We start from the raw sequence: 16,339 nt of genomic DNA, 5'->3' as shown, positions 1-16,339 counted from the left end.
CAGCCCGGGACGGCGGGGGCGGCTCGGACCCCGCGGGCACCGGTCGCTGTCGCCGCCGGCGGCCCCGGAGCCCCCCTCCCGCTCCGTTCCCGGGCACCGCTCGCTCCCGGAGCCCCCCCTGCCCTATGTACCGGTTGCTCCCGCCGCTGTCAGTCCTGGAGCGTCTCCGTCCCCGGGGGTGGGGGCAGACGGGGACCCCTTCGGGTCCTCACGGGGTGCTGCTGTTGCTTTTGATTTTGGCGACGACTTTTTTCTCCTTCACTCGCCTGTTCTGGAACCAGATGGTGATCTGCCGCTCCGTGAGGTTTGTGGCGGCGGAGATCTTCCTCCTCTTGTCGCGGGTGATGAACTTGCTGCTGGCGTACTCCTTCTCCAGCTCCTTCAGCTGCCCTTTGCTGTAGGGGACCCTCTTCTTGCGGCCCCTGCGGAAGGAGCAGCCGTCCGGGGGCAGCTGCCCGGGGGAGTCTGGGTGTGGGGAGAGACGGGGCTGAGCGGGGCTGGAGGGGTCTTCACCCACCCTGCACCCACCATCCGACACCCACAGCCTGCGCCCACCCCACACCCACCGCCCTGCACCCAGCAGCCCACCGCCTTTCCTTGCCAGCAGCACCTTCTTTCCCTGTCACCCCATTTCTTCCTTCCGTCTTCCCTGACAGCGATATTTAAAGATGTTTAACTCATATGTTCTCCCTATTGATATTCAAATGTTAGGGGGTTTCCATTATTATTACTATTATTATTACTATTATTATTACTATTATTATTACTATTATTATTACTATTATGAAGAAGAAGAAAAAAGAAATATATGTATTGGCAAAACACTGATGTGGGTGAGATTCACGCTAATAGAATCATAGAATCGCTGAGGTTAGAAAAGATCTCAAAGACCATCAAGACAACCACCAACACAATACCAACATGCCTACTAAACCATGTCCTGAAGGGCCACATCTACACGCTTTTTTGACGCCTCCAGGTAGGGAGATTCCACCACTGCCCTGGACAGCCTCTGCCAGGGATTCACAACCCTGTCAGTGAGGACGTTTTTCCTAACATCCAACCTAAACCTCCCCTGGTACTCGCTGCGCCTTTTCAGTGCGGTCAACGGGGAGCCCGGCAGGGCTGTGGGGGAGCTCAAACCCACCGGCACGGGCAGGGGGGGTGGGAAGGGTTCCCCCGTTCATGGCTTCACCCCGCGGGGCTGTGGGCGCCCCTTACCCTTTCTAAAGCAGCCCCATCCCAAGCGCTGCTGGCGGGGTGTCTGCAGGGGGATGGCATCCCCATCCCGACCTGGATGGTATCATCATCCCAACCTGGATAGTAGCACCATCAGAACCTGGATACCATCAACACCCAAACCTAGATAGGATCACCATCCAGCCCGGACGGTATCACCTCCTCGACCCGGATAGTTTCACCGCTCTCCCTGCTCGAGGAAGATGATTTGCCAAGCGCGATGTTAACTGAAATTACTGGTTTTTTTGAAGCCTTTCTCCCAGCCGATCCGGGCTGGAGCAGCTCCCCAGGAGGTTATCTTAAGCCTCGGTCCCAGTCCCCCCTGCACCATGCACCCCTCTCTCCCCTCCCAGCCCCCCCCGCAGCCCCAGCAGAGGGATTTACCTGCGAAGGCGGATTTCAGGAGGTACCCGGCCTGCCCCTGCTCCTTGGGGCAGCACATCTGCCCGCTCCAGCCGCCGCCCAGAGCCCACGGCTGATGGTAACCGTCCACGGGCAGCAGCGGCTCATGCCGGGGCTCCCCCGGGACCACCGACACGTCCAGGTAGCCGGCCACGGGCTGGTAGGGGGCCCCGTAGCCGGGGTAGAAGGCGAACTCGGCGGGGCGGCTCTGGAAATCCTCGCTGCCCGCGGGAGGCTCCAGGAATTTCTCGGCGGGGAAGGGGCCCTGGGCCGGGCCGGGTTTGAGGGCGCTGCGGGCGAGGCGGCAGGAATAATACCCGGTGCCGAAGTATCCGTAGGGCAGCGGGGCCGAGGCGGCGGGACCCGACGGGGCGGGGGGGGGAGCGGCGGGGGGGCACGGCTTGGGCGGCTCTGCCGGCCCCTCGGCCGGGAAAGCGGGGTTCATCGCGGGAGGAGGCGAAGGGCCGGCGAGGGGCGCGGCGGGCGGCAGCAGCCCCCTGCCCTGGCCGCCTGCGAAGCCGCCGGCTGCCAGGAGCCCCTCGAGGCCCGGGGGCTGCATGGGGGGCGGCGCGGGGGCCGGGGCATGGGGAGAGGCTGCTCGGCAGCACCCGGGCACTGCCCGAGGGGGGGTCCCCGGATCGTTTTAAAAGGCTGCGAGCTGCCCAGAGCTGCCTTTTCCCCCGCCGGGCTGCCCTGACGCAACGACCGGGGGCTGCCTCATTGGCTGCCGCTCGGGGGGAAAAGGACGGAAAGGAGGAAAAAGAAACCGACCCCCCCGGAAAAAAAAACCAAAAACCCTCCCAACTCCTCCAGCCTCAATAAACCCCGGCTGCAGAAATTGCGAAAATACTTTTATTGCAGTGGGAGGAGGAGGGGACTCCCCCGCATGTGACGGGAGGATCCTCCCGAGCTGCGTCTTGCTAAAAAAAAAAAGAGGGGGAGAACTGGGGGGGGGGGGGGGGGGGGGAGGCGAGGGGAGGGAGGGGAAGGGGAGGGAGGAGCACGGATGGCGCGGAGGAACAGCGCCCGGTGGAAAAATCCGGGCTCAGATTAAAACCACCTTCTTTATTTTATTGTTTGCGGTGGAGCCCCCTCTGCCCACCCGGGTCCGGAGGGTCCTGCTCTGGGAACGAGCCCTGAGGAGATCTGGGACCACTGGGTGAGGAGGGACAGCCGTGGGGCAGCGATGAACCCGAGGGAACGAACCTCTACCCCTGGCCTCGCTTTTTGCCCCTGCTCAGGGTTTTATTACACGCACATCACTACACACCCCAGTCTCAGCTGCAAAACCCTGTATCTTTGGAGAGAGAGACAGGAAATTGCCCTAAAAGTCAGGAGGAGATGGAAAAGGGGTCCCTGGTACCCCTAAAAATCACTGCGATGGAAGGGGAAAATCAATCAATTTGCACACAATTATTGCCCCGCACTGCATCCCGGCTACAAAGCATCCCAAAGGGGAAGGATCTGGAAAAGGGAGATGGGAAAAGATAATACAGAGAATGCTTTTGGGGTCCAGGAGCAGCAGACAGGTGTGGCGATGAGGGCTTATATCGGGCTGGAAATGTTTGGGGTAAATACACTGAGATCTGTGTGTGCGCGCTAATAAATTATTCAGGTACGGGCGTTTTTAATCATCCGTACATGCGGTAGAAACACACACAGCTGCGTTTTTCTCTCCTTTTTCTTTCTGGTTTTCCACCATGAGGCCCTGTATGTGGGAAAGCTTCGCTAGAATGTCTCTAAAAGCAGCTTGAGCTCATGCCTTCCTTCCTTCGTGCAAAGCCGTCGAGAGATTTCTGCTTTCTGACTGTCAAATCGTAATAAACGTTCCCCTTCTGCCACGTCTTTGGGGCCACCAAGGCAGCGACCTATTGCCCCGCGACAGGGTTTGACACGTAGGGAGTGGAATCCCGATAGAAAACAGGGGCTAAAGCGGTGATGGCAGAGCTCGCCCAGGCGGGGAAGAGCCCCTCTCGGTGCTGGGGGAGCCCCCCTCCCCAAACCCGCTCTCTCCAGCTCCCGCATCCTCAGGGGCTCTGTCCCGGGGTGGCTCTGCCGGATCCTCTCCTGCATCCCCTCCTCTCTCATGGGGAATTCAATAAACCGCATCGCGAATCTCAATCTTTGCTTCTCGTCTGCTAAAATTCCCCATCTCGGATGGAAAAAACACGATTTTTCTTTTTCTGGAGGGAAAAAAAAAGATTTTAAGCCCTCCCTGTATTTTTCGCCTTCACCTTTCCAATTTCAAAGCTCCTTTCTTCCCTTTTCCGTGGTTTAACGACTGCACTCCTGCTTTGATGCCCTTTTTGTCGTTCCCCGCTCCCCATTCGCTTTAAACCGGCCCCACAGCCCCGGCGGCCGCGGGGGCCGAGTGTTTGCGAACGGGGCCGCATCCCGGCGCTTCCTGCTCCCAGAGGTCGAGCTGGATCCGGAGGTCAAGGCCAAGGTGAAAGTTAAGAGCCTGCCGGCTCCGGGGCTCCCCGGCCCCACCGAGCCCCACGGCAGCTCCGCAGGGAAGAGGTGTCCTGGGCTGAGGCTGGAGCGGTGTCCGCCGGCAGAGCCTCTCGCGGCTGATTTCCCGGTAGATTTTGCGTTTTATTTCTTTATATCCATTACTTTTTTTTTTTTTTTTTTAAATCCAAGCGCTAAAGAAAAAGAGGAGTGAAATCCTCTGCAGAAACTCCCGGGCAGACACCCCGGTAAAGAAGCGCGTGGACCCGCCGGGTGATGGAAATGGGATTTCATCCCGTTTCCCCAGGACCCCTCGGCTGCTCTGCCCCTCCACCTCACCCAAGAGCAGCGCCAGGCTCTAATTTACCTTTTCCACCCTAAACCCCTTGCATTTCAGTTGATTTTGGAGCAGAGCCGTGCCGGAATTCACCTTTTTTACCCCCAAATCCCTGCATTTCGTCTGATTTCAGAGCAGAGCCCGGCTGGATTGCACCTTTTTCACCTTAAAACCCTTGCATTTCGGCTGATTTAGGAGCAACGCCGGGCTGAATTCACTTTTTTCCCGCCCCCAAATCCCTGCATTTCGGCTAATTTATTTAGAGGCATTGCTGGGTTCCCAATGGCAGCGTCCCTCCTGCTTTTAAGACCTCGCTTCCCATCGGTTCGTCCTTTTAACTCTGTCGGAAAATTCGCACAGGCTTTGCCGTGGAAATAGTCTAAAAGGCGACTTCCAAACTGACATTAAGATTTCCGTTCTTTGACAATTTTACGGAGAAAATTTCAGTGTAATATTTAAGGTCACCATAAAGCAAGAGCACAAGAGCAATGGGGTTATTTTAAAGGCAAAAAATTGGTTTTATTTTACTGGTTCCTCTCTCCTCTCTACGATCAAGCTTAAAATTACAAACGTGCAAATTAGTTTGTAACTATTCTTTCATTATATTCTCGATAGCATTCATTTAATGTTTTTGCCATCTGGAATCTGAAAAAGATGAGGAATAACTTTTTAGCAGTCTGTGATTTTTTCAAGCGATTGAGTTTGAGCCGTCGTTACAAAATCTAAGGGGAAAAAAACCCAACCTCAAACCCAACCTAAAAACTAAAGCAGTTTGAAGGGGTAAAAAAAAAAAAAGAAAGAAAAAAAATTGGAACTACTTAAAGACTGAACGTTTGGAAATAATCAATTGTTGGAAAATTGAATTCTGGGTCTGGAAAAGAGCCCAGCGCTTTGGTTTCTGATTTTGGCAATATTTCTGGGAAGAAAAAATAATAAATGCAAACATTTTGATCTTTTATTTCTTTTTTTCTCTCCCTTCCCCGGCGGCCCCTCCTTTCCCACCCCAGACACCCCCGGAAGCTCAGGCAATGTAGGTGCGAATATTTCTCTCCCTGATGCCTGGAAGGGCAGAATCTGTACTTTACAGCGCATTTATCGTGGATCCTTTGAACAGATCAGCTGGCATGGGAACAGAGAGAGTGGCCTGACTCCCCTCTGCTCTTTTTATCCCCGTTCCACGCTGAAGCCCCGGCGCCGCAATAGCTGCTGTGCGCTTCTGAGCCCCCCGTCCCCCACTCCATTTTTGGGGGTCAAATCTGGAGTGATTTCCAACTCAGGGGGGTCGTTTAACCTGCTTCTCGCTGTCCCTGCAGATCCCAGATTTCCTTTGCCCTCACCGGCCTTGACTGGAGGCTCTTTCCTTGCCCTTTAATTCCTTTTTGAGAACCGGGGAGGGCTGAAATCACTGGAGTGTTGCTCCTGAGCTCTTCAACCTGAAACTTCCAGTTTGGGTCTCTCCCTCCTGTTCGCCAAAATGGAAAATAAAGCACCGCGGTGGCTCCTCGAAGGCCGCAGCTGCTGATGCCCCAGTGCCAAACGCTGCTGCTCCCTCGGAAAATGCGCCCTTCCCACCTCCTGCATCCTTGGCCAGGGAGGCTGAAACGTCAAAGGGGATCAATCCTGCTCCTGCTTCTGCCTCCGGGAGGGGAAGAAGTGCAGTGCGAGCCTGTGAAGGTTTTATCCGCAAAGCAGAATCCTGCGGGAAGCAGAGGGGATGAAGCCTGGGTGCAGCTTATGAAGCAAATGCCCCTGCCCTGGAGCAAAGAGGGAAAATAGAAATGAATTATACAATGTGTTTGTGTTTTCTCTCTGTCACAGGGACGTTTGCACGTCCTTGACCTGGGGACAGCCACGTAAAAGCATCTGTGTACCCGTGACTGCTCGGCTCTGTGCAACGCAGCTCTTCAAATGCCCTTTCTCTGTGTCCCCCAAGTTCCTGCTCAGCCAAAGCTATTTCTTTCAGCTGTTGTGCGGGAGAAGGGGGGGTTTGCATTGCTCTTGGCTTCTAAGCCCTCTTTCTGATGTTTAATTTGTTAGGAGCCGTTGGGATCCTTTGCGTCTCCCTCCTGCTCCCTCCTCTGCTGCGAGAGCCCGTGGGTCCGCAGGCAGCCTGCGAGGGGGCTCAGCCTGGCAGCATGCATGAGGGGGATAGCGGTGGGCCACGTTCCTGGTGGAATTGGGAAGATTTTGAGGACTATTCTCAAGAATGTGCCATGCAGGATGAAAATCCAGTGGTATCCAGCCAGGGCGGGAGCAGCTCTCCTGTAGCAGGCAGGCTGGTGCTGGGTGCCCAGGGCAAGGGGCAGCCTGGAGGTGGGAACCAGAGGAATTCCCTTCCCTCAAAGCATAAACTCCTAGGCAAGCTCGCGAGCCGGACTGTGCTGCCCCTGCTCCAGCACGGCTCCACGACACTCGATGGGTGGTTTCTCTCTTTTCTGTTCTTTCCAGTACAGCAGAGATTCCTCCTTAGGGCAGAAATTCAAAGACAAAACCTTTGTCTTTTGGACTGAGGCTCTGATACTGCGATCTCCGCCAAGGTCCAGGCCCTGACCCAAGTGCCTGGCGTGATTCAGACCCTATGGTCAGGGAATCCTCCCTGGACAGTGAGACGGATCATAAAACCTGGCAAGATGAGCAATGGCTACTCCAGCCTCAGGCTGGGCACGGAATGGCTGAGGACCCCCAGGCCTGACAGGACCGCTGTTGTGGGAATAGTGTCCCCCGCCACTCATGGCAAAACCAGCCCAGGCCTTTGGGGTTAAGGTTTACAGAGCAGGTAAAATCTTGTGGATCTGAACCTCCTCAAGGTAGCCACACTGTGGAAATGCTCCATGGAAGTGTCCGAGATGCAGCATTGCTCCCTTTCCAGCTCCATCTCGTATGTGCCTTACCTGTACTACGGGGAGAGATCTGCCTGCCTCCATGAAGTGGCCAAGTGCTTCCTTCAGGCTTCTTCTGCCTTCCTGAGCCTGGTGTGGACCAATAATGCCTAAAGGGGGTTGCAAACAGGCACAGAGCTGGAACCAGCGTGGAGACCACAGCAAGTGTGGTGGCAGACTTTGTGATTAACAGATTGCCAAGTGATCCCTACAACCCCAAGAGAGGGTTGGCGTGTTACCTTCACTGCTGCCAATGCCACCGTCACCACCAGGCTGGGGCTGAGGAGGCCTCTCCTGCCTCTCCTGCCTCCCCTTCCCGCTGCTCTGGGGCACAGGGTGATTCCAGTGAGGGAAGATGGATGCAGCGTGGAAAGGCACTGAGCATCACTCCTGGACCAGCACAGAGCTCCAGCACACCCTGGGCTGAAGCATCGTGCGGGACAGGGAGAGACAGCCCCATCCTGGTGAGTTTTAATGTGTTTTTATACCTTTCTACTTATCCTGCGACGGCTGAGAGCAGGGTCTCCTCCCTGCCCCCCATTCAGCCCTTGAATCCAGTTTGAGATCTCAGTGCGGGGTGGGAATAGCAAAGCACTGAGAACACAACAACAGATGTGTATTGCTGGAAACCCTTGGACCTCAAACTGGGTCCACAGAGCTGCCAAGGTCTCCTTTGCCTCCCTGCTCACCCCACAGGGAGGTGTAAAGCCCCCCAGAGCAGCCCCACCGGCGTCTGCGCTTCCCCGGCCCCCAGTCCCCACTGCTCTCCCCGTTTGCCCCTTGTACCTCATTCCTCTCCGCAGTGCCCATGGGTGAGTCGGGGGTGCGAGGATCCGGCCAGGGAGCCCCGTGTGTGCCCCTGGCTCTGCCCCTGCCCCACCACGACTCTGACCCCCCCCAGCTCTGCCCCCACCCCAGGGTGGCTCTGACCCCCCCCCAGCTCTGCCCACCCCAGGGTGGCTCTGACCCCCCCCACCCCAGGGTGGCTCTGATCCCCCCCAGCTCTGCCCCCACCCCAGGGTGGCTCTGAACCCCCCCGTCTCTCCTCGCCGGGCACGGGTGAGTGCGGGAAGGGGGAATGGGGAGGGGGGTTCCAAAGGTCGCTCTTTCCCCCCTCTTTTCCCCTTCCTTATTGCAGGGGCGGCGGCCGGGGCGCGGGTGAAGAGGAGGAGGAGGAGGGTGGGGAAGCAAAGCGGCGGCAGTGGGGGCCAGGCAGCCGCCTCTTGGCCCCCTTCCCGGGCTGCAGCGGGGGCTCGGGGGGCTCCGGGGACCTAAATGTCTTTTTTAGCCCTATATAGGAGCCGATATCCAAATCCAGGTATTCCCGGCATTTCCAGCGCTGGGTTTCCCGGCCGAGGGAGCCACCAGCTGATGCCACTTGATTTGGTTCGGGGAATAAATGCGTTGCTGCGAATCAATTCAAATCCAAACGTTGTTTGCCAGAATGGAGATAAAAATAACGCCCAGGAGTGTTCGGCGCGCGAGGGAATTGTTTGTTCTCAAGCAGTGCCAGACTCCATTAAATCCCACGCGTGAATACAACGGCGGGATTGTGGGTTTACGAGCAGGACAGGCTCGGATGCTTCGCATTCTGCTTTGCAGAAACACAATTCTATCCTTTTCCAAGGGGCAAAACACAGGGAGACCACCGAGCCCCAGCTTTGCCAGTGCTTTTCCTCCCCTCGATTCCAGCCGAGGAAGGAGGATTCGGGGCTCCTCTCCCCGGCTTTGAGGGTGAGAGGGGTTCTCTGTGCGTTTGCACTCAGAAACGGTTCCAAACCCGCAGGTTTCGGCGCCCACCGGGGACCGAGGAGGGCGGGTCGGGGCGGGAGAGGCGATTCTTGTCGGTGCAGAAATGACTTCTTCGGGTGAAGCAGCAGCGACTGAAAACTTCAGCTGCCGTTGCAGGAAAATGTGCCTGTCCACACGGCTGATAAATAAACCCGAGCTCTGAACCGGAGCCGGCGGAGGCACAGGAATTCGCATCCCCATCGAAAGGCTTTAATATCCACTGCTTTTAACGCCCCCCCCGATAAATCGGGACCGCGGCAGAGCAGCGATGAGACTGCAGGGCTCGGACCTCGTGGCAGCGCGAGAGTCAGTGCTCCCACCCTTTTTTACTCGTTTTCCTTAAAAAGCAAGGAAATTCTTTGTTTTTCCCCTTGGCCGCGGCGGTGCCGAACAGCCCCTAAACGGCCACATCTCCACAGGACTTTAGTTTTTTTTGACCAAACACCATTGTAATTAAGACTCTCCAATTCTAATTCAGACCCGATATCTCTCTCAGAGCTCTCCTGAGAGGTTTGTGTAACCGAAACACATTTATCAATGTATTATATTAACTATACGAATAAATACTGACATCAGTCATTAAATTAAGACTGGTAATAGGGTAATAAATATATGATTATTATTAATAATAATAATAATAAACCAAAATATCCTCCCGAAGATGTTTTTATCTCACACCTGTACCCGTGCATACTAAGGAGCAGGTGGAAAATCCCATCAGGGCAGCACAGTATCGCGGGCTCCGCAAACACCCTTAGCAAAGTTACAAACTAATTTTCTCCGTTGTATTTTACTCAGAGGGTAGGAAAGGCATCGTTCTGTTCCTTCTCTTCATTTATTCGTGCATGCCGAAACACAAAACTCCTCCTGAACCCACCCAAAACAAAAACTCTGCGAAGCAGAGAAATATTTATAAAGCCGGTTAAGATTTTATTTTTTAAACTGTCTTTTCCTCTTAGTCTCTGTGTTGGCGGAATTCCCCAAGGGAGAGGAGCTTTTCCTGCCCTTCCTCTCTCTAATATGCCAGCGTTACCTGGTTTTTTAGCTCTCTTGGGAAGCCAGGTGGTTTTTCCTCCCCGGGTTCGGCGCTGCCGGCTCGGAGCCCTCTGGGGGGACCTCGCCCCATTCCCCCGGCGCCGGGGACCCCCGTCTCCTCCTTCCCCCGGGGCTCGCAGGGGACGCGGCTCCTGGCCGCGAAGGGAGCAGCTTCGGTTTAGCTTAATGACCCAGATTGGTAAAAATCACCCAAACCTGAAGGTGCCTCCAAGGTGCCTGAGAGGTGCCCATCCAGCCGTTCATTTAAGGAGAGGTTTGTGAACTGCTCGGCTGGGATCACCTCCACGGCTGAATTGTGCTTTATTTTGGTTTCATTTTCCTCCCTCTCTCTTCTTCCTGGCAATTTTATCCTCTGGGGTCCCTGAGATCCCGCCGGGAACAAGGGACGGATCCTCTCTGGGTGGAAAAACTCCGAACTTTCCCAGCTGAATCTCTCCTGTTCTCACGAAACGTTGATGGGAAGGGAATACTGCACCTTCCAAGAGCCTTTCCCAACCAGATTTGGACCTTTCCACGTCTCAGTTCCCACACTATCCCTACGGCTTCTTGTCCTCCAACAAGGGGAATAAATTTTCTTTCTTAATTATTAGTCAGGAGATAAAAAATGAAACGAATCACAGCACAATTAGAAACAAACAAATCAAATACACATGCAGGGGGGAGGAAAGATCTGCAAACCAGGCATTTTTTTTCTACCATTTATTTCTGTCTGTAACAAAGTTATTTTCTCTTGTTCCTAGACAGTGCTGTATCTCCATGCCAGGGATTCATGAACTGTTTGGAGTTCTCTACAGACCATGATTTCCACTCAAAATGTCCCCATTATCAGAATTTGGGTTTTTTTTTTAGCTTGCGTATTATCTACACCCAGTTCTTAAAAGAAACAGCCAGCACAGGGTTTCCAAAGGAGACACAGGTTTGACAGAGGCAGCTCCAAGCTCACAGCCCTGCACCTGAGCAGCTCCCACTGCCCTCAGCCTCTCCAGGAGCCCGTCATGAGCATTGTGATGGGCTCAGACCTCACTTTAGTCCAGTCCTTGCTGCTCATCAAGGCAGTCAGGGATTGACTCTGATTTCCGAAGCATGATAGAGGGAAAAAAAATCCACAATGCCAGAATTATTCACTGCCACACCAGAAAGTCCTTCAAAACCATTTCCAGTCATTCCCTTTAACAGTGTCCTTCCAACCTCGTCCAGACCAGTTTCTTTCCAGCAAAAGTCACAGACCATGTGCACGCACTTGTGCAGCGGGAGGCTGTGTCTGCCCAGTCATTCTCTTCCCACTGCCAAGATAATCTTGACTTATTATACCTGTGCCCACATCACTTTATATCCCCCAGGCGGAGAAGCAGATCCGGGTTCTCCCTCCTCACGCAGCGTCTACACCACATCAGAGTGCTTCCACAGCGCCCGGCTGACAGATGGCTCACAATTCATGTTGCCTTTCCACTGTCATTCTGTACAACTTCTCCTGCTGACTACTCACGTACCACAAGGCACCAGGCAGTGCTGGATTGTTTTATGAATGCCAGGACCAATAAATGCTGCTCGCTGGTCCTGGCTGGTTGTGAGCAACGTTACCACCCGCGTGACTTCATGTCATCACGGATTTCTGCACCCAGGCCATGACTGCTAAGAGCAACATCGCACTGACTTCTTATTTTCCATTCATTACTGAACACGTGTCAGAAATGCTATCAGGCATTGCTTAAGAGAAGAAATGAAGAGGTAAATACTGTTTCCTCATGGCTGGCATATCGTAATCATCTCTTCTCCCAGGTTTCCTCTTTTTTAATGCTTGCAGAGAAGCCGTTTTGTATCAGACTGTATCAGCTTGTGTCCTTGCTAAAGGTAGAGGGGTTTTATCTCTGGTGTTCTAAATAATCTGCTTTGGCCCCTCCTCATCCCCACACATTTTTGGTGTGAGAACCCAGGGGTTTCAGACACAATCCCTGTCCCGGTTCTCCTGTGAGGAAGGAAATCCAGAGCAGCCTCAGCAGAAAGGACTCTCAACGCTCCGCAGCTCCTTCCCTCCCTGTCTCTGCTGGAATATAAATCTTCAGATATATGTTGTAATGAAAGAAGCCATCCCATGTGCACTGGAACTAATTAAACCCTAATCGCATGTTCCCAGCAGAGGGGATGTGCCTTGGGAGCAGCTCAGCTCCTTCACGCACACAGGCAGACACTCACACCTCCCTGTTTGCCGGAATTGCAGACCCCGGAGAGATGCTGAGCAAATGTTTTGCCTCCTGACCTGTGTTGAAGCTCTATTATCAGGGTTTGATCCTGTTGTTACTTGTACTGAAGCTGGGGTGGGCACAGTGGGCACGTCTGCTGCTGTGCTCCCATTTCCAGCTGTTATGTGGGCACATTCCGAGTGCCCTGCCCTAACCCAGCAGCAAATTACCCACATCCCTCGTGCAGGACCGCAGCAGCTGATGGTTGTGATAAGACTGTATTAACATGGAATTAACTGGTGGTCATCTTTTGGACAGAGGAGGACTGACTTCAAGCAGACCAGTGTCTGAGAAAGGGCTCTCTGAACTCAACCTAAACCGCTCTGATGTAGCATTTCTTTTGGCGAAGAAGGAGAAATGGATGCTGAGGATTGTGGTGCCACTGAAATGAAGCTATCAGAGGACAAATATTATCTACACCAGCTGAAAAGCAATATGAATGGAAACTGATGCCATTTTCGCAGGCAGATAAACACTTTAATCTCATTTTGCATAATTGTATTGTTGCAAAGGGAGTATGCACTATTGAGACTACAGATATCCTCCAGCCTAGATGATTTCTCAGAGCCTTTAGCTGACAGCATTGCTGTATATAATAATTATAGCTCATGATCATCTTACTTTGCCCAGCTGTTATTGATATAACTCATCAGCCAGACGTTGTTCTAAAAACATGCTACTAATAAATGCCACTGAAACCTGCGTGCATGCAAAATATGATGAAGAGAAAAATAATAAACCTGCTTCACTGAACGATAAGAACAAAGCAACAGTCACATACAGTGAGACCTGAAAGCCTTCAAGGCAGAAACATTTACTGGAATTGCTTCCAAAATACACAATTCAAAGTGCGCAGAGCAAAGGAGAGTTGGTTTATCTCAGCAAGGAGCCAATTTACAGAAGAGAAATCAAGGAGATGCTATTTGATTCAGCTCTGGAGTCCTCAGCACACGAAGGACATGGAGCTGTTGGAGTGAGTCCAGAGGAGGCCATGGAAATGATCCAAGGTCTGGAGAACCTCTCTGTACGAGGACAGGCTGAGAGAGCTGGGGTTGTTCAGCCTGGAGAAGAGAAGGCTGTGGGGAGACCTTAGAGCAGCTTCCAGTGCTGAAAGGGGCTCCAGGAAAGCTGGGGAGGGGCTGTGGATCAGGAAGTGTAGGGACAGGACGAGGGTAACGGTTTTGAGCTGAAAGAGGGGAGATTGAGATGAGATTTTAGGCAGAAATGTTTTGCTGTGAGGGTGGGGAGACCCTGGCCCAGGGTGCCCAGAGCAGTGGTGGTGCCCCATCCCTGGAGGGGTTCCAGGCCAGGTTGGATGGGGTTTGGAGCCTCTGATCCAGTGGGAAGTGTTCCAGGGATGGAACTGGACAGGCTTTGGGATCCCTTCCAACCCAAACCATTCCATGATTCTGTGATTCTATGATGTTTGTACACGGTGCCGCATCTGAGCGGGATCCGCCCTTCACACTGAGCTCAAGTGGCAGCAGAGGGGTGAGAGTATCTCTGTGCACTGTGACAGCGGAAGCTGCCAGCCTATTCCTGTGAGGAAATTCCCTACACAAATACCCTTCTCCCCAACTTTCCTGTAACTCCTCTTCACCAGCTCCCATCCCACAGGAGTTAAAATGAAAAAATGGCACCAGCTTCCTTCTGCCAACAAGACTTTGGAGTGGGAAGCGCTGAAAAGCCAGTGCTGTCCTTCTCCCGCCGGGATGAGCTGCAGGGAAGCGGCACAGGTACAAGCGCAGACACCGTAAAACATTCCTTCCTGGCCAAAGGATGCGAAGACAACTGAACCCGTACTTGCCCTTAGCTGAAGGGCAGTGTCAAAACTTCATTTTCTTTTTGATTAACCCCCAGATTAAGTAATTTACAGGGAAGGAAAGTGATTCTGCTGAGTGACACTAATTTCAGTCTGATTCATTTTACAGTGTTGTAAAAACAATTATGTGCCTGGCACCCTCCAGAACATTGCACACTGTTCAATAACCATCAGATCTACTGAGATGAAACTGATACAGCTTGTTAGAGCATGAACCTATTGAAAATGTGCTTTGCAGCCAGACCATGCGGACAGTGCCTTATTTTTTCTTTGCAATATGAGCTTGGCTGGTTTTCCTCAATTTAAATAAAAAGGTGTGGTTTCTACAGTCCCTTCTGATCAAATTGCTAAAGGAGTCTAATTCTTATTTGGGCACTTAATTGGATTAATCTGATTTTTCAGAACAGTCTGTGGGATTATGTGTCGGGGCTTTCAAAAGACATTTTTGTAAGAGCTTGGGACAGATTTTTAAGTATTTAGCAATTATGTAGAAGCCAGAAATGGGCAGCTTGGATTTAAGCTGTTAAATAAAGGCTGCATTCCCAGTGCAGCTGCTCCCGGGGATCTCCCATCCTGAACTCACCGGTCAGGGCTGCACACAATGCACCGGAGAACTTCAGAAAGTCCAGTTCTGCTGAAAGTGGCCGCGTGGATTTGTTGTTTCCTGACTGCATTTCCAAACCTGTCCATTTTGATACTAAACTGATCGCTGCTAAACCAAAGAATGAAAGAATCAGTTCTGTATTCTCTTTCCTTTTCCACAGTGAAAAAAGACAACGAGGAACTGCGCAGCTCAGAAACTTCCTTTTGTAGACACAGAACCTCTTTTATGGAGAATCTTCTGTTGAAATGACAGAAAAAGGACAACTCAATGAGATTCACTTTTACTAAATCAAAAGGAAGAGACGGGTGATGGCCTGGAGACATCCACAGCACCAAGAAGGTTCACTGTCAGCTCTGAGGGGGTCGGAACAAGGCTGTGGAAATCGATGCGATGGGGTCTCACTCTTCATCCAAGAGTCAGTAAGAGCTAAAGCCCCTCGAGGTTATCTTCATTAACAGTTGGAGCTGGAACCAAAACCAGGCTGAAGTGATCAAACAATCTGCTCCACACTGGAGAGAATGAGATCAGGTTCTGTTCCTCACTCTGTGGGTTACAGAGAAGGTTCCAGAGAGTTCCAGTGGCACAGACGATCATCTCTGCCACCTAGCAACAAGCTCAGAGCCTCGGTTTCCCTATCCACAACGCTGTTGTTCCCAATCCAGTAGTGATGCTTTGTACAGACAGTTTCTAACACGCCATGCTTCATCTCTTCAAGTGCGTTTGGTTCCAGAACTGAAGGATAAAAGAAAGAGGTAATGATTGCCTTGATTACTGCCCCTCAATCTTTAGTTATTACTCTGAGAGAGTGTTTCTCCCTTCTCCTTCATACTCAAATATTCTTCCAGCATTTAGAAGGTCTCTGGAAAAACAGATATCTCTCCCTCTTTGTGCAAGCAGGTCTGCTTTCAACTCAGGAATCCTCTGCCTTCCACCGTGTGGGTACTCACAGGGTAGAGAATCACTGCGCTAAGAAATTGGTTACTCGAAAAAGAGCAAGGAGGCAATTCAGGGCCACTTTGCAGACTCACTTAATCCTTCTCTCAGAGACCTGTTTAATTATGTGTTAAATACGCAGCAGTTTCCAGCAACTGACACCGCGCTGTGCTTTCACACAGCAACAGTCTCGGAGTGGGTAGCTTAGTTTCTACCAAAACATCTATTAAAATACATGAAAAGACTAATACTTAATTGATGCCCTCCACTGGAATTATCTCCCTTAGCACAGACACATCTGTCTCACGAGGCTAAATAGCTCCTATCAGGAGCTGGTTCAAAATCAGATTGATGGTACGGACTGAATAAATTCTCGGTGCAATCATTGCTGAGGTCAGTGAGCTGGAGAGCATTGGCTCAGGCCACGTTACAAAATGGGCTACTGATAAAAAATGAACTAAAAAAAGCAAGGATGAGGCACTGGTTACCTCTTCATTTTGTTTCATGTCGTGATTCTGCTGGGGCAGCGGTTTTCACCCTTTGCTCAGCCAGATGCTCCTTCCCACCTTCCCTCAGTGCCTTCCT

General features: G+C 52.4%; 1 protein-coding gene across 1 annotated transcript; it reads right to left on the bottom strand.

Moving 5' to 3' along the window:
* Positions 1 to 208: 208 nt before the first annotated feature.
* HOXB13 (homeobox B13) lies at positions 209 to 2,200 on the bottom strand. Its single transcript, XM_054088587.1, has 2 exons — positions 1,624 to 2,200; positions 209 to 465 (listed from the first exon to the last, which is right to left on the bottom strand). Exons 1-2 carry the CDS (start codon positions 2,198 to 2,200, stop codon positions 209 to 211), a joined length of 834 nt encoding a protein of 277 aa, XP_053944562.1.
* Between the last annotated feature and the right edge of the window lie 14,139 nt (positions 2,201 to 16,339).

Source organism: Cuculus canorus, chromosome 25 (genome assembly GCF_017976375.1).
Source record: "Cuculus canorus isolate bCucCan1 chromosome 25, bCucCan1.pri, whole genome shotgun sequence".
Lineage (NCBI taxonomy): Eukaryota > Metazoa > Chordata > Aves > Cuculiformes > Cuculidae > Cuculus > Cuculus canorus.
The sequence above is the reverse complement of the archived record's forward strand: the minus strand, read 5'-3'. Positions and strand labels throughout refer to the sequence as shown.